The sequence below is a fragment of the Podarcis filfolensis genome (assembly GCF_964270895.1).
Source record: "Podarcis filfolensis genome assembly, chromosome: 10".
Taxonomy (NCBI): domain Eukaryota; kingdom Metazoa; phylum Chordata; class Lepidosauria; order Squamata; family Lacertidae; genus Podarcis; species Podarcis filfolensis.
In genome coordinates this window covers 53,405,957-53,430,973 of record NC_139612.1, presented here as the reverse complement: position 1 = coordinate 53,430,973, position 25,017 = coordinate 53,405,957, and the positions used below count along the sequence as shown (strand labels likewise).

The following is a 25,017-nucleotide window of genomic DNA, read 5'->3' as shown; positions in this document are numbered from 1 at the left end:
TAGAGTGATTTCTCCATTCGAGTTAAGGACTGAGTTACATGGTGAGGTTTATACTGCTCAGCTTAGTTAGCTCAGCACCAAGTATACTATTTACGTATATCGTTTTAAAGGCATACAAATTGTTGCTGGCATTGCACACAGGAAATTTTGTGTGCTAGCCACCCTGATGTGAAATACTAAAAACTAAATATCAACTAAGTTTACCTTTCAGGCAAATGCAGTTTGGTTTCACTATGAGTCCTTTTAAAAACTGTCTACACTTTGTTGAAACTAAGCAAGAGTCACCAATGTATTTTTAAAAATTATCTTACGCTACTCTCCTGAGCAAACCCTGCATTCTTAATGATAGGACCCTCATTTTTATTTCAGGTTTCACCCAGCTGCACCTCTGATTCTTCCCACCCTCTTAGCAATCTGGTATTTAATTAGCACTGGCCTTTGACAGAAGGTGGCAATGTGTCTGGTTCCTTACCTCTACGAGCGCTCCTTCTTTCCACCATATGCTGGCTGAACTTTCCATATGACCAGCGCTGCAAGAAGATGAGCCTGTTGAGAATTGCAACAGACTGATCTTGGCTCCAGCTGTCCTGCATTCCAGCCATGGACTCCACGCCAAGCAAGTCCATTTATCATTAACAAGATAAAGCAGCTGGCATTCTGGAACCACTCTCTGCCTTGGGGAAAGGGAAGGCTGTTGTCAAATTGGAGAAAACATCTGTGATCTCCATGACTTTTGGTGCTTTTCCATGCTCAGCACTGTCGATTTCATGTATCTCTCTGGAGAAGTCAAAGCCAGTTTTGGATAATATTTCAGAGTTCCTATGGTGTTTTTAGGCAAGAGCACAAAACATGCAATACAGCAGAAAAATACTGGTTTTGCCATTTGCCACCCAAAATCAGGTAAATTTGACAAAAGGGGAGGGGGTGGAATATGAGATTAACACAGGCTGCACTCTTTGAAACTGCCATAGCTATCAGCTGTACTAGCTCTGATTGAAATGAGCCCCTTTCCCCTAAACATTGCTCAGCTGCTGAGCTGTTATGCAATGTTTATGAACTCCTCAGTTTTGTTTCATGAAAAAACAAACAAACTGTGCATGCCTAAGTCTCAGGGACAGATGGGGCTGTGTTGTGTTCAAGGGTCACAATTCAGAATAGGTAGAAAGCACTGTTCAGTTGTTAGGCTGTGTGTATGTGTTAAATGGTGAGAGTAACCTTTGAATTAACTTTTGTATGCAAATAGTGTAGATGTACTTATATGGATGTGAATGAATAAGTGTGACAGTGGGAGGAGTGGATTGACAGAAGCCATTTTACACACAATTCACATCTGCAAATGTTTGTAGGTCTCCAGTTATACTGTCCTGTTGTTATACTTCTCTTCCTAGCTGTGCAACTTTAAAAGGGTGGGGTACGTTTTAAAATTAATCAGCCACGCTGGATTGCTGCCCTCCATTGTCAATACGTTCTGTATTACAACAGAAAATTAAGACTCCAATGTTACAATAACAGTTCCTTGGATTGAACAAGGCCGCAGATTGCCCAGTTTTGATTGTGATAGAGCCTGATAAGTGAAATACTAACAAATGATGACAACACATGGAGGAGCCATGGAGTGAATGATGAATCTCCTCACACATTAAGCACACCTAAACATGTAAAAGGTTACTGAAATGAACATGTATTTGAAAACATATGTAAGGATCACTCACCTGTGTTTTTTTGTTTTTTGTTATGCTGTTCCCCTCACTCATTACTGTGTTTCTTATACAGCAGGTCGGTGTGAGAAAGAATAAGTGGGCACAAATATATTAAAAAATGGCAACATTCAGAAACCAGGGACAGAACATTGTGGTACCCCAGGACACTCTGCTGCTGAACTGAAAGTTGCCATTTTTCAACAAAGAGACTTCAAAGAAATTACTGACTTGTGATCATTACTGCTGCGAATCTTTTATTTATTTATTTTTTGCAGCTTGGCTTAGTTATTAGTATGAATTATCTGTTTACAGTGGTACCTTGGGTTACATACGCTTCAGGTTACATACGCTTCAGGTTACAGACTCCGCTAACCCAGAAATATTACTTCGGGTTAAGAACTTTGCTTCAGGATGAGAACAGAAATCGTGCTCCGGCAGCGCGGCAGCAGCAGGAGGCCCCATTAGCTAAAGTGGTGCTTCAGGTTAAGAACAGTTTCAAGTTAAGAACGGACCTCTGGAACGAATTAAGTACTTAACCCGAGGTACCACTGTATTGATGTCTTTTTAGATCTTGGGATTTTTTTAATTAGTGATGTGCATTGCCTAGAGTCTTATACAGCTTATTAAAAGAAGAAAAATAAAACAGAAAAATAAGATAAATACCACAAAAGGCTCTTCTTTCTATTTTCAATGGAAATGGGGAAGAAAAGTTACATAAATATTTCTTGAGATTCTTCTTGGAAGCTGCCCACCAAACCATTGCAAGACACTAGAAAAATCTGGTGTCAACATGATGGAATAGTGCTACCTGCAAAAGTATTAAAAATAAAACAAAACAAATAAGGACCATTGCATAATCCATGTTCTAAGAATGCATTAAAACAACTTGGTTTTGCCTTATTAAACATATAACATATAATGAAAATGCATTGCGTCCTCTAAACATGCATGGCCTCTAATGGGACAATGCTTTAGGTTAATTTTCTATACTACCAGGAAACTTCTTTAATGAAAATAAAAGAAGCGTTTTTACTGAAAATATGACCAAACAATGTACTGCTTACATAATCTTGACCTAGCTTTTGTTTTGTATCTGACCTCTTACTGTAAATAAGTTTGCTATAGTGGTGGTGTATATTTTATGTTTGAAAACAAAAAAGTAAAATTATATTTTTAAAATTAAAAAAAAGCAAGCAAGAATTTTACTAATAAGTTTGAGTCTATCAATTTGGCATTAAATGTGAAAATGCTTTCTTCTCCCACTATAGATGTTCAGTTGTATAGTAAAGCTAGGTTGGTTGTTTAATCTTCCATTATCACTGATGTGAATGGTGATTGTGCGTTATTCTGTGCACGTTAAAACTTTACACAGAAAGACTCTGTTCCCCCAAACCTTCTCTATATACTTGCATGTAAATCAGCTTCTAACCCTGTTAACATATAATATCTCTGGTAAGAGTTTGCATTGGTTGCTGATTTGCTACCAGGCCAAGTTCTAGGCATTACTATTGTGAAGAAATGATGTGAAACTATGTAGCTTGCAATCTGAGCAAGGCCACAGGCGGACATGTGGAATGCCTAATGTTTATGCGACCTGATAGTTGCGAGAAGGATGGGAAGGGAGGCTTGAAGATAAGCAGGAGCTGCTCTCAAGGCCATGGAACAGAGTCTACTTCAAAGGAACCCTGATAGACTAGGAATGTAGCTGCTGATAAGTGTACATGAGCAATGTATGAAAACGGCAACAAACTGTAATGAAATAGCTTAAAGTTCTTTGTTTGAGGAAGTTCAGTATACATTGCCAGGGCAATTCTTGGCTCCATCTTTCTTGGCCATCAGATCACCCTCCCAGGTACTTTTGCATTTAGATTTGGTCTCTATTTGTATAGTCCCACTTGGATAACACACACTGTGTTAGGATGTGAGATTTCCCACAACACTATTAGTATGCAAAGCCCGTAACAGTTTGGGACCAGATTACTTGCAATATCTTCTTACCCGCTGACTGCTTCAGTCTGAGGAAACAGCATTGTTAAAGAATGCCACCTTTGTTCCATACTTTGGAACTTGCTGTCTATAGGTGTCAGGGAGGTGCCTTCACCGTACAATTTCAGGTGCCTGCTCAAAACACCTATGTTTAGACAAGCGTATCCAGACAATGTCAACATGCATTGCAATCCGATTTTTAGCGCTGATTTTTAAAATTTCTTTTAATGTTTTATATAGTGGTTCCTAAGCTTTTTTCCAATAATTTATTGTTTTGTGTAAACCGCTTTGAGATTTTATTACAATCAAGCAAGCGTATAAATCTGAAATAAATAAAAGTAAATCAAGAAATGTATTGTGATAGTAACAATTGTAAGCTGAAGAGAACGCTTTAGGCCTCTAACTGAAGTGGGTTCTTCTTATGCCAAATTAAATTATGTTCGTCTTTAGGATGCCACAAAAAACTCGTCCATGTTCCCGGTGTGTATCTGGGCTTTGAGACCCCAAAGCTTCGCCCCCGTAACCGAGCGAGCGCCCCATGTAGCCGCGACAGAGAAAAAGCACCCATAACTCCAGAGCCCTCTGTCCCCAACCGCCGCTCGCGCGAAGTGAAGCCCAAAGCCCGTTTGCAGGTGGTTCCCCCGCCCAAGCCCCGCCTCCACATCTGGCGTCACAACTCCCCCACGTCCGTCTAACCCAGTGGGCGCGGCTTCACGAACGGCTACGCCAATCAGAACCTTCGCTCCCGACCTCGTGCTTCCCCCCTCCCACCCCATTCTCTCCCTTTCTCTGTCGGCCCGCTTGTCCTCTTCTCCCAAAGCGAAGCGGGGTAGGGAGGGGGTAAGGTAAGCCACGCCCATCCCTCTTCCTTTCTCCTCCCTCCCCCTCCTCCTCCCCCGTCCATCAGCTTTTGCCCCGCCCTCCTGTCCAGCAGGCCGGAAGAATGAGCTCCCGGAAGTTCCGGCGGGGCCGTCGCTGTGTGGGGTAAACAGTAATGGCGGAGGCTGCGGTGGCCCCCGGTGGTGGCGGAGCAGCGGCAGCGACAGCCGCGGCAGCTGGAGCAGCGGCTGTCGCGGCCCCCAGCCCCTCCGCCGCCGCCGCCGCCACCATCTCCGCCGCCACCGCCACGGCCCCCAGCCTCCCCACAGCCGAGCCTCAGCCGCCGCCGGCCGGAGCCGGAGGGGGAAGCAGCGGCGGTTGGACTAAGCAAGTCGCCTGCAGGTAACGTGCAGAGGCGCTGGCGGGTGATGGCGCCCGTGCCTCCCCCCTCCCTCCCGTCCCTAACCGCCCTCGGAGCCCCGCTCGTGCTCCTCGGACCTTCGAGCCCCCCTGCCTCCCTCGGGTCCTTTATCCTCCACTGGCAGAACAAGCGCCCCCCGATCCTGGCCAGGATCCTTCCTTCTTCCGAAGCAGAAACAGGGGTCGGGGTGGTGGTGGTTTGTGTGTGTGTGTCGGTATGTCACCATTGTTGCCCACTGCCCCCGTCGGTCTCTTATCTTCTTTTTTTAGAAGCCGGGTAGGGTTTCTTGTCACGTGTCCTCCGAGATGTTTTGGTTTTGGGGGTTTTTCCGGCTCCTCCGCCGCTAGTCCTCCATGCGCCCTTTGTAAAATGCTGCCTGGATCCTTTGTTTACTACTCGCTCCACATCCATCCTAAGTACTATTAGTTTTCATTTTCCTAGACGCAGATCTCTTTCTCTCTCGCCCCCACCCACCCAGTATGGTGACAGCAATGTATTCCTCCGTGTGCTTCCCAATTAACACCCAACGCAACCCTTTCTGCTCACCGGGTTCACTTCACTTGCTTGTTCCCCTTGGTGATGCTCGCCTGTGACTAAAGGTGGCACTGATCTGTATGTACACGTAAGCCTTCCGAGTCCTGCTTAACTGCAGACTGAGAACATAAGATGTGTATGTGGGAGCAAAATGAAAAGGATTCTCTGGCAGCAGTGTTTGAAGTCCTAGGCTGAAACAAACTTAGATTGCAGTCCTTTACTAGGGAGTTGCTTTGAAGTAAACTTAATTAGGGCTACACTGCATGTCTTCTGGTTTGATCTACTGTAATTCTTTGCTAGATTAGTTTACTTAATTCTTCAGCAGTGGTCTGGGATGGAAGTGTATTTCGTTGCATAGGCCCTGAGCCCCTTTTACAGCTGCTGAGACATTAGAACAGCCTTCCCCAACATTGGACATTTCAGAGGTTGTTTGATTGCAACTCCCTTCAGCCCAAGCCAGCATAATTAATGGTCAGGGATGATGCTAATTGTAGCCCCACAATTTGTGTAGGCACCTTGTTGGGATAGCAAGTTTTAGAATAAATATAGGGCATTGTAAATAAGTAGGAAGCACACGCGTTTGGGCAAACATGGGGCATTGCATACAAACCCCATGTGTTTTATTAGTACAGGATATTTTTCTTGTTCATGTGTTTTGGAAACAGTTTTCTCATGAGTGAAGCTGGATAAAAATTTCCCATCCCATTTGGGAGCGATTCAAGTTGACCATCTCTAATCAGATCAAGTAAATGTGATCACTGTTTTAATTCTTAATGCTGTGTTCTGTGCCAGATGCTGTAGTGAACACATAGAAGTGCCATAGTTCTTGTCCAGAGGTCTTCGTTTTGTTTCTGGTCACTTTACAGGTCCTAACATAAATAATTCTCAAAACAATGAATTTTTGTGAGTTTTGAACTTGAGTGGCTTCTGTAAATTTGTAGAACTTGAATTTTAGCATTATTCTCAGTTCTGTTACAAGGTAATGTTGAGTGCTTTCAGAGTTCCAGCTCTTCCTTTACCTTGAAACTACTCTATCCTGGTCTGTTCTCTTTTGCAAATGGAAGAGTACTGTAGTTATAATAGTGATAGCTGTAGTTATAATCATTTAAGTGGCATGCTTAGAAATAAATGTGTGGGACAGTAGAAATAGCTTTAGTACTTTCAGTCCTTGAATTAAGTCTAGCGTTTAGGTTTTGGTTATCCAAAGAGGTATCTGTGTAATCTTGGACACACCTGATTGATTGATTGTGTGTGTGTTGCTGCACATTGCACCTTTATAGAGGTGTGTAGGCAATTGAAATAGGTCTTTGTTTCCCAAGGATTATACAATCAAAAATAGAGGGGGAAAGCAGTGGGGAGATGTGGACAGATACCATTAATCCATCTGTATAAACAAAGACACCCCCCCCTTTTAATCCTAAGAGGTACATGGAGCTTGTAAAACACATTGACATCTTTGGGTAACAAGCATTGTGTATGGTGTAGTGAAATGTGTGACAGGACAGCACTGATGGCTTCCAAGTTTTCAAGGGCTAGATAAAAAAAACCGATCATAGCTTTGAGTACAAAGAAAAACAACAGATACTGAGCCTGTCGTGTTTCCCTTAATTATTTGCAGTTTGAATCATACGGTAATCTTTTGTCGTTGGAGATGTATCATAACACCATACCTATATCTTAAATTATTTTCATGCAGTGCAAGTTCCTGAGATTCACAGTTGTCCTCAAGTTATCTAAGAAAATGCCCACTGGTGCGCAGGAGGCATGAATGTAGTTGGCATCTCCCAAAGTGGGTGTATTTAGTACCCACTGCACCATCTTCCAGTCAGTGAAGTATGAGTTCTCATCTTTTGTTCCCTATATAAGGGAACAAGATTGAGTCCTCATTATTTGAAAATGGCTTTATTTCCCTGGGTCCTTTCATTTGCAGTCCTTTAGATCATTCTTGGACCAATGTAACTTGGACTTTCTTCTTGCCTACCTATCGGTCAGATTGTTCTCAGTCAAACCTAAGAATTACCCAGTTATTGTTTTCCTCTCTATATCAGAGCTTATTGGTAGTTTTTACGATTATTTTCTTGTTGCAGGAAATCTAGGGCAGTTTGAGAGATGTAACCTGTAGCTTCTGAGAACATAAGGGAACAGAGACAAGAGATTGCCTGGGAAGTGCAGAACTTTGGAGAGCAGGGTAGAAAAGTGGATAGGAAACAATTTCTAGTTAATACAGTGGTACCTCGGGTTACAGACGCTTCAGGTTACAGACTCCGCTAACCCAGAAGTAGTACCTCGGGTTAAGAACTTTGCTTCAGGATGAGAACAGAAATCGTGCAGCAGCAGCGCGGCAGCAGCAGGAGGCCCCATTAGCTAAAGTGGTGCTTCAGGTTAAAAACAGTTTCAGATTAAGAACGGACCTCCAGAACCAATTAAATACTTAACCCGAGGTACTACTGTATACGTTCTTGCTACATATTTATGTAAGTTAGAGGATGTCAGTCTATCCGTTAATATAATTATGCTTTTGAACTGCTACTCTGGTGGTTTACGTCCACAACTAGCGAATAACAACAATCAGTGTGCTTTTGTCCATCCAGAGGACTTTGTTGCATGGGTGGTATATACATATTTAAAATAAAATAATTATGATAGGAAGGCCATCTGGAAATTAGCATCCATGTAAGATGATGATATGGAATGAACACAACAGTGTCTCCTTAATTTGAAAAAATAGTAAACAGTATTATGATTGTATGCAGACTGTCACAGAAGATGCAAGGCTTTAATTGATCTTGCACCTGTTCCAAACACCTTTCACCAGTGATGCATAGAAATAAAAGATCATCCTGCTGCTGAAATATGTAGTTCAGAAAACTTCATAGCCCTCTCTTCTATTTATGCATTTTCATGCAATTTGTGCATACCATGTACCTACGCCAAGTAAAAAGTCTGTATAATCAGTGATGATTTGCGCAGTACTGTGTCACAACAAAACTTTCAATGCTTATCAAGGTTTCATATTGTTCTTTGGAATGTAAGAGACAACAGATGCTTCACATGTATCCTTCTTAGTTTGAGGTGTGGGACATGCACAGAAGAGTAATATCTGGTTTTTTCAGTGCTATGTGCAGCTAGAAAGCCATTTCCAATTCATAGGAACATACACTAACTTATAGGAGCTTGGGCAGCCAGGCAAAGCATTAGGAATTTTCTCATTCCAGCTTTTATGTAAACTACATTTTTAAAATGTCAAGCTGAGAAATAAAAGTTGACTATTTTGGAAAATAGCAAGCACCACAGCAAACTAGCAAAATAATTGAATCTAATAAAAGAGGTGATACTAAGCTCCTTCAGTGGCATGTTTGTCCTCACCCTCGGTTGTGATTTAGGGACTTTCCCTGCATGCAAAGACAACCTCTGGCAGTTTGAGTGGACAAGACCAATAGTGGGTCCAATGGTCAAGAAGGTGGTTTCTGCATGTGCTGTAGAGGAAAGTGAGAGGGAGATGGAGTTGTCAGCCTGGGAACGTAGTCCATCTAGGGAAACTCTGATTCTAAACCTCCACTGCCTTTTGGGATATCTGTGGGAGACTGAGGAGTAAACCCTATACAAATCCTATGACTGTTGGATAGCATCTTGTACACCTCCCTCTGGCAACTCCTGCAGCCAGGCTGGTGTGGAACATTTTGCTCTGCTTTCCTTTGGACCATATCAGCCACGGTGAGGTCTAGTCATCTGGGTAGCACAGGACCTCCATACTCACTGCCCAGGCTTGCGCCCCAGGGAGGTCACTTCGGTGCTGCTAATTCAGCGGTTTGACTTCACCCCTGGAGGCGCACTCCTTTGTCTCTTGAGACAGACAGATGCTAATAAAGTTTTCTGGAAATGGGCACCTCCAGGTTTATGCCTGCCCAGTTCATTCTGAAGGAACATTATAGTTTCCCCTGTTATGAGTAACCCTTGACTGGCATGATAGATTAATTATCTCCCCTCCATACTGCTGGATCACATAAGAACGAAGCCATGGTGTGCCCACCAGGTAGCAATAATCTTCTAACCTCTGAAGCTTATTCTCCCTATTGTGTTGATTCCTCACAAGTTGTCCTCAGGTGCTTGCTAGTAGTTTGTTGAACTTGAATGATGCCATCTGAGTTGGAGTGTGAATCTGCAACAGAATGTAGCAGAAAAGTCATGAGGTTTCACATAAGGTTTCACATATGATCCTTGAACAAAAGCCCATAGTGTTGTTTGTTGCAGAGCAAATGGGGCACAGTTCTTTAGAGTAGGTAACAATGCAGTCTTTCCTCTTCTGGGGCCTCACAGCAAAGATATTCTCAGTCATTTGTGCTTTTCTTAATTCTGAAGAGTGAACAGTTGAGTGACAGTCATGTTATCTAAAATAGCAACAGCTAATTAAAGGGTGTGGGTACTGTAGAATCCACTTGATATCACTCGTAAACTCTTCAAACCTGCCAATTTTAAAAAGAGAATGTCAGGCAGAATGTGTACTATTTATTTACTTTGGAAAAACGATTTCACATAATGAACAGAATGGGTTAAGCAAATACAGAGAGGATGAGAGACAGGTTAATTAGGGTATACAGCCTTAGGCCGAGGATGTTCCAAACTATGAAATTGCTAAAAACTTCAGGCTTGGCTATATTATGGGTTCATTCCAGGTTATTACTAAATTGAATTGGATTTACCCAGCTGGCTGAAAGCATCTTCTCTGAATACATGATCAAATTTTGTGTGGGGGTGTTGAAGTGAAAATCGTGCAGATTATATGGTATTGCATAGACGACACAGTTTCAAAAGATTCAATAATGAATTTGATAGTGATATTGTTGACCTAGGTGGTCGGTCTTTGTGTTGTTTATCCCTGATATAAATTGGTGCCAAATTGCAGTACAGGCAACTCCCCACTTACACGGGGGTTGCATTCTGGGCCCCTGTATGCATAAGAGAAATGCACATAAGTGAGGAGCACCCTGGAGAGTCCTTGTGGCTTGTAAGGAGACCCTCCTCAGAGCCTGAAGAGGACATTCTTCAGGGAGGGTCTACTTGCAAGCCAGAGGTACAACAGGGCATTGTTGAGGCTGTTCAGTCTCCCTGCCGAACAACTGACATGCAGGGTAGCGCAGCAGCAGCAGCCGCTACCACTGCTGCTTTCCCGCATGTCAGCTGAGCAGCCTGCAGCTCGCAAGGAGACCCTTCCCGCAGCCCGAAGAGGATGTCCTTGTGAGCTACCCACTGGGTTCCTAGTGCTGCACTCAAGTGGGGAGTTGTATGTACTGTGCTTAATAGGATACCAGGGTACTCCAGTATGAAGGTGGTATTGAAGTACCTAAATTTAGAAAAAGCTGTAGAGGTATTTTAATATTGAGTTGCACACTGTATTGGTGTTTCTCACACCTGCTACTTCAAGCACTGACACGTTTCTTACTGATGCCAAAATGTACTCTTAAGTAAGGCATCTGGCTGTTTGTATGGGTTTAGGGCTTCAATTTACCTTCTAGAATGTGAGATGGATCCAGGTGCTCTATAAAAGAATGACAACTACGGCTCCAGCTCCATTGTGAAATGAATGATGCCTTTTTATATTTGGGAAATGAGATGCTGTCCAATTTACAAACAGTTATAAGTGATTAACCCTCCTTGCAGTACCATACAATGTGCTTCCATGGCTCTTTTAAGACCATAAGAAGTGCCTGTTGGATCAGGCCAATGACCCATCTAGTTCAGCATCCTGTTCTTTTGGTGGCCAGTCAGGTGCCCGTGGGAATCCCACCCGGACCCAAGAACAAGAGCATGCTCCCTTGATGCAGTTTCCAGAAATTGGTGTTCAGAAGCATACAGCTTGCAACTGTGGAGTTAGAGCATAGCCATTGTGACCATTAGCCATTGATAGCCTTATCTTCCATGCATTGGTCTAATTGTCTTTTAAAGGCATCCCGAATGGTGGCAATTACTGTGTCTGTGGAAGTGAATTCAGTTGTTAACTATGTACTGAGTGAAGAAGAACTTTCTTTCATCTGTCCTGAATCTTGCAGCATTCTGCTTCATGGGATGTCCCTGAGTTCTAGTTTTATGGGAGAAGGAGAAAACCTTTTCTCTATCCACTTTCTATGTGGCATTTGTGATTCTATATTGTCTCTTATTCACATTTTCTCTAAACTTCAAAGCCCCAAATACTGCAGCCTGTCTCCATTGGGAAGTTGCTCCATCCCCTTGATCATTTATTTTGCTTGAGCTTTTTGAACCTTTCCAACTTAACAATATGTTTTTGTGAGATGAGGTGGCCAGAATTGTACACAGTATGTATTCCAAATGTGGTTGCACCATAAATTTGTACAATGGTATTATGATATCAGCAGTTTTAATGAACCCAAGCATGGAATTTCCTTATTCACAACTCCCACGCAGTGGGTCAGCATCTTCACCCCAAGCTCTCATTCTTTGTCAGACACTCCACTAGATCAGACCACATGAGCTTTCACATTAAATTAAGATATATATTTTTTGCCCTTTATCTATTGCTATGCACTTGTTACACTGAACTGCATTTCATGGTCAGGTCCAGGAGCAGTATATTGTGTGTTCTGCTCTCCCCCCCCCCCCTTTCTCTACATAAACTGAACTTGCATCTGTATTCTAGTGGGGTGGTGGTGGCAGTTCTGTCGCACGTGTGTGTGTGTGTGTGCGCGCGCGTGCGCACACACACACACATGAACTCTTGTGTTAGAAGCTTACTAAATTTAGGACTTCATTTCCAAATTTGAAAGTAGCAGTTTGGGCATGTGTAAGGATGAGCTTGCAAAAGAGATTCCTACAGAAAAATATTTTGTCTTGAGTACATGTGAGATACATTCACCCCTGGACTAAAGTGGTCTGGTTCTTTTTCTCTCTGTGTGTGAACAGCTCTTTTCCACACAAAAAGAAAGGTGTAGGTCATATGCTGCTAGATTGGCATTTGCTGACCTTGTGCCCTCCAGATGTTTTGGCTGACAGATCCTATCAGTCCTATGCCGATGGGAGTTGTCTTTTAAACATCTGGAGGGCACTGGGTTGGCAAATGCTATTTTTTAAATGGATTTATTGATTTTCCACTATCATAGTAGGTATTTGTGGGGCACCCCTGCTGCTTTTGGCACCATTAATGGTGATGTAGTTCAAACTTGGAAGGCTTAGGGGTTGTATCTAGTATTAGGCGTACTCAGTCATGTCCATTAATGGATCTACTGTAAGTGAGTACATTAATTTCAGTCTGTCTTCTCTGAGTAGAAAGTCTATGTAACCATTATAGTCTAAGGCTGGCCAAGCTGACTGATGCTTCCAATTCAGTTGAACCGATATCTAAACCCAGTCTAGGGCACATAGGAGACGTCAAGTTCATTTTTCAAGTTTATCACATAGCAGCATTCCTCATGCTCTATTGAGAGCCAGATTAATAGTGTAAAATAAAACCAGGTGGTGCAACAGGGGTAAAGGTCTAGGAATTGTAACATTGGGGCATTGGGTGTATTTGAAGAAATGTTTGTATTTTTAAAGACTAATTTACTTTGATTCTAAAATTACTAGAATATGTCTGAGGAATATTCAGCATGTCAGACTCTGCTCTTAAGATCGTATGATGACAGAAAGGCTTTAATTCATGAAACGCTTACTGGCTGAAATGAGCAAATCTTCTGTTTTTCTTCTATTTTTAGAGGGATAAAGCTTTTGAGGTCATTGGGTGCCGATAGCATGATTTTCATTAGGAGAACATTATTTTCCTTTCCTTTAATGATTTGTATCATTTTTATTTTATTTTATTTTTTGCTTCAGGCTAGACTTCTTCTGACAAAGAACTCACTCTTGTACTTGAAGCTTTCATTCTAGCGTTACAGTAGTAGTGTTTTTAGTTAAATTGTTTTTCTTCCAGTGGCAATGGATTTGAGTTTAAGAAAATGCATTGTAAAAAAACAACAACGAGGGTATGAAATGCTGAAAGCAGTTGAAGGCACAACTTAGCATTTAATAAACAAAAGCTGTTAATTCATTTTAGCTGGAAAACACAACTTCAACATCTTTTTTTGTTTCCTGTTACAATAATATGCTGGAATCAAAATGGCTTCAATAGTAAGCAAATGTGTTCTTAATTTATAGCCCCAAATTAAAATGTGGTGCCACCATTAATCAACTAAAGCAGCCTTCACCAACTTGCTGCTCTTCAGATGTTTTAGGCTAAAGCTCTTTTCATCTCTGAACATTGGCCATGCTGTGACTGGAGCTGATGGGAGCTGGAGTCTAACAGCTTTTGGCGGAGGGCACCAGGTTGGGGAAGGGGGCAGCTAAAGCTTTAGGTAGATTAATCATTCAGTAAACCAATCAAAGCTTGCAGCCCTGATTAAAACACGAGTCCTGTTTGATTTCCACAGAACTTCCCTTTAAGTCAACATGCTTAGAATGCCACGGCCCCTTTAAGTGCTTCTTTTTTTGCTATTTTTTTAAAAAATTAAACCTTCTTTATAAAATAAACTCAATGCAGCTTGCAGAAATGTTATAAACAACAACAACAGATGACTAAAATCAGTTTCATGCAGTAAAATCAAGAGAATGATAAAACAGATCAGCATAAAAGTAAGGTCCCAGAACCTACCCAAAAGCTTGGGCAGAATTAAAAGGCATTGTAGGAGTATGATCAGCAAAGCAGGCTCCAGAAATTAGTCTGGTTGCCACATTTTGCACAAGCTAAATTGGCAAACATTTTGCAGAGAAGCATGTTACAGTGATTTGTCTGGATGTGGCCAGGACTTGTGGTACTGTGACCAGGGGCTCAGCTATACAGCTGCAAATAAAACACTTTGAATGTGTTGTAAAGTGCAGTATACAATTGTGAGCTACAGCAAATTCAATGCATTTTTCAAAACGATTTTTCAAAAAAGCATTTTCACATGTGTGTAGATTCCACCTCTGTCTGCTTTATTCCAGGGAATTACCCGAAGTTGTACAAAACACTCCTTCACAGGCACCACCAGAGCATCCAGGAACATTTCCAAGTTGCAAACTTGGTCTTTCAAGGGGAGTGCAACCCTGTCCAGAACAGGACTTTTCAGTACTCCAGGTTCTGTTCTCCTGCTGACTAATGGCACATTTGTCTTGTCTGGATTAAATTTCATCTTATTAGCCCACGTAAAAAAATATGCTACTGCACTCAAACACTGGTCTAAAACTTCCACTGCTTTCTTGGCATCAAGACAATAAACTGAAAGCCGCTAAGAGGCACACCAGAACCAACAGCTCTCCCTCTAGTTCCTGGTGTAGGTCATTCACGAAGGCAGTTTTGGTTGCAAACTGGGACTGTATGCGTTTGAGATTGGGATAGTAAGTGAATTAGTGCTCCAGTTGCACCCTTTGCTTAAATAGTCCAGGTTCTTCCCAGCACTGTGGAGCAGTGCAAAAAAAGAGAACAGATATAACACCCTGTTTGCATCCTCTTTCACATCTTTTTGTCTGAAGACAAGTGGGATCTCTGCACTTAACTGGCAAAGAAAATTAAAACATTAAACTGGCCTTTTCCAGAGATGAATAAGATGTTAAAATAAGAATATAAGATGAGCCCTGCCAGGTCAGACCAACAACCTATATAGTTCAGCTTCTTGTTTCCAACAGTAGCCAACTAGATGCTTCCAGGAAGTCCATATTCAGGTCATAAAGGCAAAAGTCTCCCCCCACAGTTGCCCCCAAGCTGCTGGTTAGGAATTCATTGAACACAGAGACTTTTAGGTTGCCATAGCCAGTAGTTGCTGGTGGGTCTGTTCTTCTCCATTAATTTGTCTAATCTCATTTCAAGACCGTCTGTGTCAGCGGCTATTACCAAATCTTGTGGCAATGAATTCTATAAATAGTGCTTAATCTACGGCTCATCAATTTTGTTGAATGGTCTCGAGTTCTAGAATTATGGAAGAGGGAGAAAGGTATCTCTCCTTACACAGTAGAGAAACTGCATAATTTAATATTTGCAGGGACTGCCCATTTGCCATGATGGCTGGTGCTCATTGGTGTTGCGGCTTGATCATTTTGATCGTCCTTCTCTGCCATCTTTTCCATGTCTGGCATCTTAATGTGTTAACTGTTTTTTTATTTTACTTTACAAAGTTGGGGGAGGAAATTATCCAGTGAAATTTAAAGGCAGCAGGTTCAGGATAGAAAAAAGAAAATACTTATTCACATGATGTGTATTTGTGGAATTTGCAGTCACAAAACGTAGTGATGGTCATTGGTTTAGATGGATTTAAAATGGGATTATATAAATTGATGGAAGAAAAGGACGAGTTTATTAATGGCTGTTAGTACTAGTATTAGTATGATGCTTTAGAACTTTTAAGAGGATTATTCAGCATTGGTTTATTATTTATTTGCATCAAGCAGAATGAAATGCCTTTAGAACTCTTACAGGATGTTGATGTTTCTGCTTAAGCCATATTTGCAATGCTCTGTCTTTCAGGTATTTCATGCATGGCGTTTGCAAGGAGGGAGACAACTGCCGTTACTCCCATGATCTCTACACTAGTCAGTCTGCCATGGTGTGCAGGTATTTTCAGCGAGGATGCTGTGCTTACGGAGATCGTTGCAGGTATAGAAATGCTGCTGAATGCTTTAGCCTTGAACTAACAGCCAATTCCATTTCTTCGTGACCATTACCCTCAGTGACTTCCCTCCCTGTCTCTTATATGATTGGGGAGGTCTCAATCCAATGGATGTGATCATCCGTGGGGCACTCGCATCTTGGACACTCTCCTTTCTACAGTTGTCAAACACCGTTGTGGATGTAATAATCACCGTGCTCATGGCTCAGCAAGACTAAGTTTATCACTCCTTCTTTGCACCTCCTTCAGCAGGAGCAACGAGCCACAGTCCTTAGCTTAGCATTACGTCAGAACTAGAAATTGTGGTGTGGCTTCAGGTCATAGTTTGTTTGGGACAAAACATACCATGATCCTCAGTTCAGATGTAACACTAAGCCAAGGATTGTGGATTGTTGCTCAGACTACAGGAGCAATATACTTGTTCATGGCAAGCTATGAGCCACTTGTCCGTATGAGCTAATTGGTCTATATGTGAAAGGTGTGGGGAGGGGATCATACAAAATATTATGTTCTGTAAGGTGAATGAAATCCATACATATTGGGGCACATGTAGGTTAAAAAAACAGAGCTCTGATGCATGGAAGGTACCGTATTTTTCGCTCTGTAAGACGCACTTTTCCCCTTCTAAAAAGTAAGGGGAAATGTGTGTGCATCTTATGGAGCGAATGCAGGCAGGAGGCTCTGCTCAGCGCTCCCTTTAAAGATCCTCCTCCTAGAGGAAGGAGAAGGGCAGCCCTTCTCCCTCCTCGGGGGAAAAGCCCCCAAGAGCCACACCCACGCTCCGTGCGCTCTTTAAAGGGAGTGCGGCTCTTGGGGGAGCCTTCCTCCCACTGCCTGGGAGAGGCTGCGCGCGGCTATCCCAGAAGCCAGATCCATCTTGCTGTTCTGGCTTCTGGGATTCAGAATATTTTTTTTCTTGTTTTCCTCCTCCAAAAACTAGGTGCGTCTTATGGTCTGGTGCGTCTTATAGAGCAAAAAAATACGGTAGTTTCCTCTTCATGATTTTTATCCATTGAGGTGTCATTCAAGTTGTAGAAATACTGTGGATTGCCTAAAGAGGTGGATAGGGCTGAGACATCTTTCTTACATAGCTCATAGCTCTCTATGGTCTAGGAACATGAATTGGCTCAAATTATCAGAAAAAGGGCAATTTTCAGGAAAAATGGTAATGGCTGATGTGCAGAGCCAATTTATGAGGGGTTTTAATAGGGAATAGTGATGTAGGGAAATGGGAATGTGTGGCTGAGGCTATTGTTTAAGTTCATATAAGAATTTATATGGAGCATGATCATCAGCCAAACCCCTCCACTTCAATCTTGTAACCTGTAAATGAGCTTATTCTGCCAGCATAGTCATTCCTGATTTTTTTTCACCCTAAAAACAAACCTGCCTTTTAAGAATTTAAATACCTTAATGCATAGGGTGTGTTCTTGAACAGAAGTCTTGACATTAAAGCACAGTAACGTGTACAGGGTAGATCTGATGTCAGGGAGATGTACTGTAGTGACTGGAAGGCCAATCCTGGTACAGGGAGACCCTGGTTCATGGCTCAGGCCACAAAACTCCCTGGTTGGCCTTGGACCACTCTCCGTCGCTCAGCCTAATTTACCTCACAGGATTGTGAGGATAAAATGGGCAGGGAGTCATGGTCACTGCCTTTAACTCCTCAAAAGAAAGACAAGGTGTAAATGTAACAAATGTGTGTATATCAAGTGTAAGTTTTATCATGCGGTTAATTCTAAAAAGCTACAGGGGAAAATAACCTCAACCACCTTATGAGAACTAGCTGCATTCCTGTTCTGCATGGTGTTGGATGTCCTGCACTAAAGAACTTGAGCCGTAGTGTGTGGGATTTTAGACCAACTAGACGACAGCTATATCCTCCAGTTGACTTTGAATGCCTCGGATTGAATATTATTTTAGTGAGATTAGAGTACCGGTGTGGTGTAGCAAATAGAATGTTAGCCTTGGGCCAGGAAGACTTTGGTTCAAAAACTCCGCCCAGACCAGCTATGAAGCTGACAGGCTGCTGTGGGCAAGTTGTGAGGATAAAATGTGATGATCCCATGTTTGCCACTCTGTGCTCTTTGGCTGAACGATGGGATACACGTGTGAAAGGTGAGTTGGTCGTCAGCCATTTGATAATGAGTTACATTTGTAAGTGTGCTTAAAATGAAGCTATTGGGAACAGGGAAGCAGACAGACTTTCTGCTACCTTGTTTTTTTTTGAAAGGGACCTTGGATCTCATGCTTGTGCCAGAGGTACAAAATACTTAGCCTTCTCAAACTTAACAGATAGGCACACACTTGACAAAGATGCTGTGGGCTCTGCATGGCAAAAATTTTCAACCACAAATTCCTCATGTATAGGAATCGCTTCCCATTCCATATCGCGCTCCTGTTGCCAGCAGTTTCTTAGGAAAAGGTCCACATCTAGTGCAATGTCTATGTATGTCATTATTCTTCCTCAAGGAGGAAAGTAAAATTCTGACTTTCCTTACCAGATACGAACATACCAAGCCATTGAAAAGGGAAGAAGTGACTACTGTGAGTCCAGCTATAAAAACCTACCCTTCAGCTTCTACAGATGTGAGCCCGTCCCCTGGAACACTTGAAGTGAGCACTGGTGAAACTGAAGTTGAAGACAAAGACCTGGCAGCCGCCGGAGCTAGGGCTGAAGATTGGGTGAATGCTGTGGAGTTTGTCCCTGGGCAGCCATACTGTGGCCGTGGTAAGTGGACTTACTACAATAGTGATAAACGTCAGTCGTCAGCACTAACGCTTCATGTTCTTATTGTCTCATTAAGAGTAGTGTTTCAGTAAAGAACTATATTGATGTGAACATTGTTCTTTAATGCTAGGAACATAGGAAACTGCCTTACAGTGAGTGGAGAAGAGTCATAGTTTAGCGGTAAAGCATCTTCTTTCCTTGCAGGAGGTCTGGTTTCAATCCCTGGCATCTCCAGGCAGGGCTGGAAATGTCCCCTGTCCGAAACCCTGGAGAGGCACAGCTAGTCACCTGGGAGCAGAGTCCACTGAAGTCATTGAGGCTTACTTCCAAGTAAACATGGGTGCAATCAGGCTGAGGAAGTGTGTGATCATGCTGTAGGGAATTTATCTGGCAAAATAATAGCTGCAAGACTCTAGTAGCTATCCAGTGTCAATAAAATGGGATCATCTCAACTTCCAGGTCCATTTAGAAGACCTATGAGCCCAATGTATTGATTTATGTGGTTGTGTTTTTCTTAAGCATTCTGCAAATAACAGAGAGCTTGACAACTTCCATTGTGCTGCTACACTTTTTGCAGCAACTATCAAAGTTCTTAGCTAGGACTTTCTTTCCATCATTTGCCCTTCACTCGGTTTCTCTTCTCTTTTCTTCTCCATGGGAAATGGAGCAAAGGGGGGATGGGGTTAGAGACAAATAGATATAAAAAGGACACAGAACAATCTTTCTGTCTGGATAAGTAATTTGCTGGTTTGCATTGAAAAGTTATTTTTAAATGTCCCCGGAGATGGAAATGAAAACTGCCCATGAGTATCAGTGGGGAAATTAAAAAAAAATAACATATGTGGGATTGGGCAGCACTGTGTCAACTCCACCTCCGAGAGAAGAACCCCCAAGGCAGCAGCAAAGATAAGAGTTTTTCTAATTCAGGACTTGTTTAATTTAAAACATTTTAAAAATAGTCCTCCTAATGCAGGATCCAAAGCAAATTCAGTTTATTGTCCTCATTTGGCAGGCTGGAGGGAACTGTGGCCAGGAGAGAGTGGTTTATGATGGTTCTCAGAGTTTACAACAACTCTTTAGTCTTGTCCACAGGAATTGAACCCATTGCAGTCAGTTTGAGGGTTGCGTTGAAGCTAATATTGCTGCATGCAACTGCCCTGTAAAGCTCTCCAAAGCTGTTACTGCTACATTTCAGGTTGGGCTGGAAGGGTAATATACAACAGCCCAGATGTGCAGACTCATTTTCCTTGCCACTGGTCTGCAGATCTTGTTGAATGCCCTTTGCTCGAGTGACTCCAATCCCCATTCCATCCAAGTGCTTGATTAGTAACTGCCACTCTGTTCCCAAGTACATGATTTCCTTCTAAGAGAGTTCTGATGAAGTCAACATGTAACACGATTTTTTAAAGGGTACAGCCAGCCAGATGTGCCTAACCCAGTAAATGAAATTACCGTTCACAGTACTAAACTGTGCATGACTGTCTAGCTAAACATGAGTGTGGCCTGCACTATAGACCTGATGTGAGCCAGCAGCCATTTCTGTGCTTGTAGCTGCTGAAAGTGCTGTTGTGCAGCCCTGTTCATGCTGACCTGTTCTCACATGGCCATGGATCAACAGCCACAATCATGTGACAGAATCAGCATAGTGAAACAGCCCTTATTTTTCTAGGGATCATTGTGATCGAGGTGCCGCATGTCAGCATTTGATGGCTGGGAAGAGGTGGCTGCAACGTCTAGAATGAGCTTTGTCGGCCGGTCCACCAGTACCTGATTCTGAGTTCTGAAGATGGCCTTGCAGTGGCAGTCCCCATATTCTATAGAAGCCACCAAAATACGTCTAGCCATGGCAGTGCTCCATGTGTCAGCTGTAACTTGGCATGCCAGCTTGTGTTCATGCAACATTTGTGGCCACATGCTGGCAGACGTGGTGAGTTCCCTTACAAGGGTTTCACCTGTTGCATAGAGCAACAAAATGAGTTGTAACAAAATAAGTATAGTGGTACCTTGGCTTTCGAACGTGTCAGTTGACGAATGTTTCGAAACTCAAACGCCTTAAACCCGGAAGCAAATGCTTTGGTTTTTCAGAGCGCCTTGGAAGTCGAAACAGAAATGTGGTTTCCATATTGAGATTTCTGTTTTGAGGCTTCCATTTTGAGTTTTTGGTTTTTGAATTTTTCGGAACTCATTCTTCTAGAACGGATTATGTTTGAAAACAGAGGTGTACTTGGTTTCTGGTGGCCTTCATAGTTTTGAGTTAAGTATTTTCTGGTGCAAAATAATGGCAAGATGGTAGCAGTTTTATGTTGGGGACAAGCAGCATCAAGGCAACAGTCTTAACCATCTGCAATTGTTTTCCTTAGTTGCGCAGATGATTACATGCAAACTTTAAGAGTAGCATTCTGCATTCTGATGTTTTCCAGCTGCTCCATCCTGCACTGAAACTCCCATGCAGAGAATGGTAATTGAAGAGGAATATGAAAAACAGCACACCAACCTGGAGATGAAGAAACAATTATGTCCCTATGCCGCAGTGGGAGAATGCCGCTATGGAGAAAACTGTGTATATATCCATGGAGATGTGTGTGACATGTGTGGCTTGCAGGTCCTCCATCCCGCTGATGCCGCACAGAGATCTTTGCACATAAAGGTAAGGTGGGAAAAATGGGCAAAATAACTAGCTGACCCAACAAAAAGATCGAACTTTTAAGCCCTTGCAAGCTTGCTTGTCTCCACAAGTCCTTCAAACAAGTTGTTACAGGTCCAGACTGTTGGCTGATGGCCTGGGTGTGCTACTATATGGACCTTGTTCAGAACAGCCAAGTGGTAACAGACTTTGCCCAAGAGAATGGCTAAAATGTGCAGTTTTCAGAAACAATATATAAAGTTTAAAAAATAAATGTAGCAGAATGTACCATAATGTTAGATTAGGCTTCCTTCTGTCTTTGGGTTCTTTGTGAGTCTCCCCAAGGCAAGAAGGCAACCAGACACCTTGGCAGTTCTTACCTTCCAGCCAAGATGGAAAGTAGATCAAGGAGCACGATGTGAGTGAGGGGAGATGTATGGCACCATGGCAAGTTTTAAAGCAGGGATGGGAAGCTTGTAACCCTCCCAGTGTAGGACTGCAACTCCTGCTGTCCATGACTGTTGGCCTTGTACATAGTTGGGACTCCCACTATATCTGGAGGGCACCAGGTTCCCCATCCTTGCTTTAAGGTTCCAGTACCAGGGGCACCATTCTCTCTCCAACAGTGGAGGGAAAACTTAGCCACCAATAGCCTGTACCTTCCATGAATTTGTCCGAACCTGTTTCAAAGCCATCAGGGTTGGTGGTAGTTACAACATCTTGCAGTAGCATATTCCAGAGTTTAACTGTGTGTTGCGGGAAGAAGTAATTTTGTCTATCCTGAATCTTCCCATTTTTTGCTTCATTGAGTAGCCCTGGTTTCTAGTATTATAAGAGGGAGAAAAACTTATCTCCCATAACTTTCACACCTTGCTTAACCCCTGGAAGATCATGTATATATTATATTTTCGAGTTTTCAAGCAGAAGAGTTTGTTGCATTGAGTTCCCATTGACGGGAACAAGGCAAGGTTGGTCCTCCAAAGTTAACCTTGTATTTGGAAGACGTTGTCTGTCATTTTCTTCCTCTTTCCCTTGCAGTCTTGCATCGAGGCTCACGAGAAGGACATGGAGCTCTCCTTTGCCGTCCAGCGTAGCAAAGACATGGTGTGTGGCATCTGCATGGAGGTGGTGTATGAAAAAGCCAACCCCAGCGAGCGTCGCTTTGGGATCCTCTCCAACTGCAATCACACTTACTGTCTCAAGTGCATCCGCAAGTGGAGGAGCGCTAAACAATTTGAGAGCAAGATCATAAAGTGAGGCACTTCCCCATGTCCGTTGTGCTTTGTTTCTTGGGAAGATGTTAGTATGTTGTGTGAACTTGCAACATCGCCCCTCTTTCGTCCTAAGACTGCGTTTAATACATAAGTAACGTTATTCAGAATTGAGGGTTTTATTGGATATTCTTCTGACCTTGGTACTCGTGACTGGTCAGCAAGATCCATTTAGTTTGAATGTTAAGTCATAACTTCTTTTTGTTGAATGGTAGCAACATGCTGTCCTATTGGTTACCATACAAAATCATTTGGGTTCAGATGGTGAAAAGAGACCGATCAGTTCCAAATGTGTGTTTCCTAAGCCTTCGCTCTTCTAGTTCATTACTGAGCCAGTGACCCATCCCTCTTTAAAGTCTGCTTGGAAAAATCAAACCCAAACCAATATGGACTTCCAAGAAAGCAAAGTTACAAAAATAAATTTATTTATATCTAAAGAAAAATGAGTCTGTGTGTGAAATGTTTTTTTTTACCCCCCATTGCTCTTAAGAAATGGACAAGCTGCAAAATTTAGAACCTCAGGAAATGGTGGGGTTTGGGGGGTGGGGAGAGCTTTTAGGTTGTGAAAGAACCGTGGTGCAAAGATTCTGAGGTGCGATAGACTGCTTTTAAAAGGGGGGCATATACCATGGTATGTCTGTAGCTGGAGATAGCGCCCCTGTCATGTGGAATTTTGCAGTGCAGTCTGTTCGTTCCCCAGGTCCTGCCCAGAATGTCGGATCACATCTAACTTTGTCATTCCAAGTGAGTACTGGGTGGAGGAGAAGGAGGAGAAGCAGAAACTCATTCAGAAATACAAGGAGGCAATGAGGTATGAGCCCTGCAGCCTCGGGCCAAGTTTGACTGCAGACATTAAGGGCGTACACGGAGAAAAGCACGGTGTTACCTAAAGCCCTCATACCTCCTTCCTACCCCTTTCTGTGTGTGAAATGCATCTTTATCTAACCACTGGTAGATGCATGCAGACCACACAAGCTACTTGGTCACTCTTTTGCGCCAGACAACCTCACGTGCTCTTCCCTTGTCTACCCAACCACAACCTTGCCTTAAAATGACAGCACAGGCTAATACAGATGTTCTCCTCTGCATGCACCTACCCATGCGCACACCCTTTGAGTATGCACATCAATGTAATCCGTTGTGTACATGTGTTAATTGGTTTTAAATGGCTTTGGCGGCAAGCAATACCTCTTCTTCTTTCGTTTAAAGAAAAGAAAACAAAATCACCTGGATTATAAAGCAAATGCAGTACTGAATTCTGATTGGCTATGCTGTGAGTAAGGGTTGCGATATTTTCCTTTCCAGCAACAAGCCATGCAGGTATTTTGATGAAGGCCGTGGGAGCTGCCCATTTGGAGGGAACTGTTTTTACAAACACGCATATCCCGATGGCCGCCGAGAGGAGCCCCAGAGGCAGAAAGTGGGAACTTCAAGTAGATACAGAGTAAGTCCCACAGCTTTTGATGATTCATTTTTTAAAAAAGATGTTGAAGGATGTGTGTTAAGGTGTTCAGCAAAAGTGCAGGAAAATTAGGACATCGCCTTCTTTTCACTCAGAAAATGTTGGGGATCAAAAGGGCAAGGTTGGGGGAGGCAAGATCAAATATATGCATATGAACCTACCTGGTCCCTGAGATCATCTTCTGAGGCCCTCCTTTGTGTGCCTCCTCCTCGAGAGGTCCGGAGGGTGGCAACACGAGAACGGGCCTTCTCTGCAGTGGCTCCCCATCTGTGGAATGCTCTCCCCAGGGAAATTCGCCGGGTGCCTTCATTATACACATTTAGGTGCCAGGCAAAAAGATTCCTTTTTAACCAGGCCTTTGATCTGATAGACATCCAACACCCTTTTAGAATGTGGCTTTGGGTGGGGGGTGTTATTGGGTTACTGCTTTTTGTTTGATTTTATATGTTGTGGTCTTGTTGTGAACCACCCTGAGGCCTCTAGGTATAGGGCGATATATAAGTTGAAATAATAATAATAATAATTAATTAATGTGTGTGCACGCACAAATGCACACTAATGGATGCTGCTTTTTCCAATCTGCAACTTGGGTGCTATTTTTTAAAATTGGACTTCTTCCTGACATGATCCCAGCCAATCAGGCATCATTTAGACCACATAATGGCATCACATAGCCAATCAGACTTGGCTATTTGATAGCCCAAAGCCAAATTGGAATAAGGCCCAGTGCTTCCTGCCTCTAAATGAGCATCCATGAAAAATTGTAAAATGGGATGGCGATGAGAGTTGATGCAGTTTGCTGGGAGAGAGGTTTTTTGTGCAACTTCCTACTGCAATCTCCTTTT

General features: G+C 42.7%; 2 protein-coding genes across 6 annotated transcripts in view; one reads left to right on the top strand and one right to left on the bottom strand.

Moving 5' to 3' along the window:
- LOC310742781 (uncharacterized protein) overlaps window positions 1–4,313 on the bottom strand; it is a 34,162-nt gene extending 29,849 nt beyond the window's left edge. Inside the window, exons 1-3 of one of the 3 annotated variants that reach the window (XM_083572334.1) lie at window positions 3,699–4,307; window positions 2,364–2,508; window positions 473–674 (exon numbers count right to left, since the gene is read on the bottom strand). The gene's annotated coding sequence lies outside the window, so the exon portion shown is untranslated. Of the gene's footprint in view, window positions 1–472 lie in introns of all 3 variants that reach the window. The other 2 variants (XM_083572336.1, XM_083572335.1) reach the window with 2 other exon arrangements.
- Window positions 4,314–4,448: 135 nt separating this feature from the next.
- MKRN1 (makorin ring finger protein 1) overlaps window positions 4,449–25,017 on the top strand; it is a gene marked incomplete at its 5' end in the record, with an annotated part of 23,601 nt that continues 3,032 nt past the window's right edge. The window contains 7 exons of one of the 3 annotated variants that reach the window (XM_083572369.1): window positions 4,449–4,531; window positions 15,944–16,072; window positions 18,590–18,816; window positions 21,237–21,463; window positions 22,478–22,692; window positions 23,411–23,521; window positions 24,016–24,154. In XM_083572369.1, the coding sequence (XP_083428495.1) occupies window positions 15,951–16,072; window positions 18,590–18,816; window positions 21,237–21,463; window positions 22,478–22,692; window positions 23,411–23,521; window positions 24,016–24,154 (1,041 nt within the window). Of the gene's footprint in view, window positions 4,532–4,680; window positions 4,908–15,943; window positions 16,073–18,589; window positions 18,817–21,236; window positions 21,464–22,477; window positions 22,693–23,410; window positions 23,522–24,015; window positions 24,155–25,017 lie in introns of those variants that run through there. The other 2 variants (XM_083572367.1, XM_083572368.1) reach the window with 2 other exon arrangements.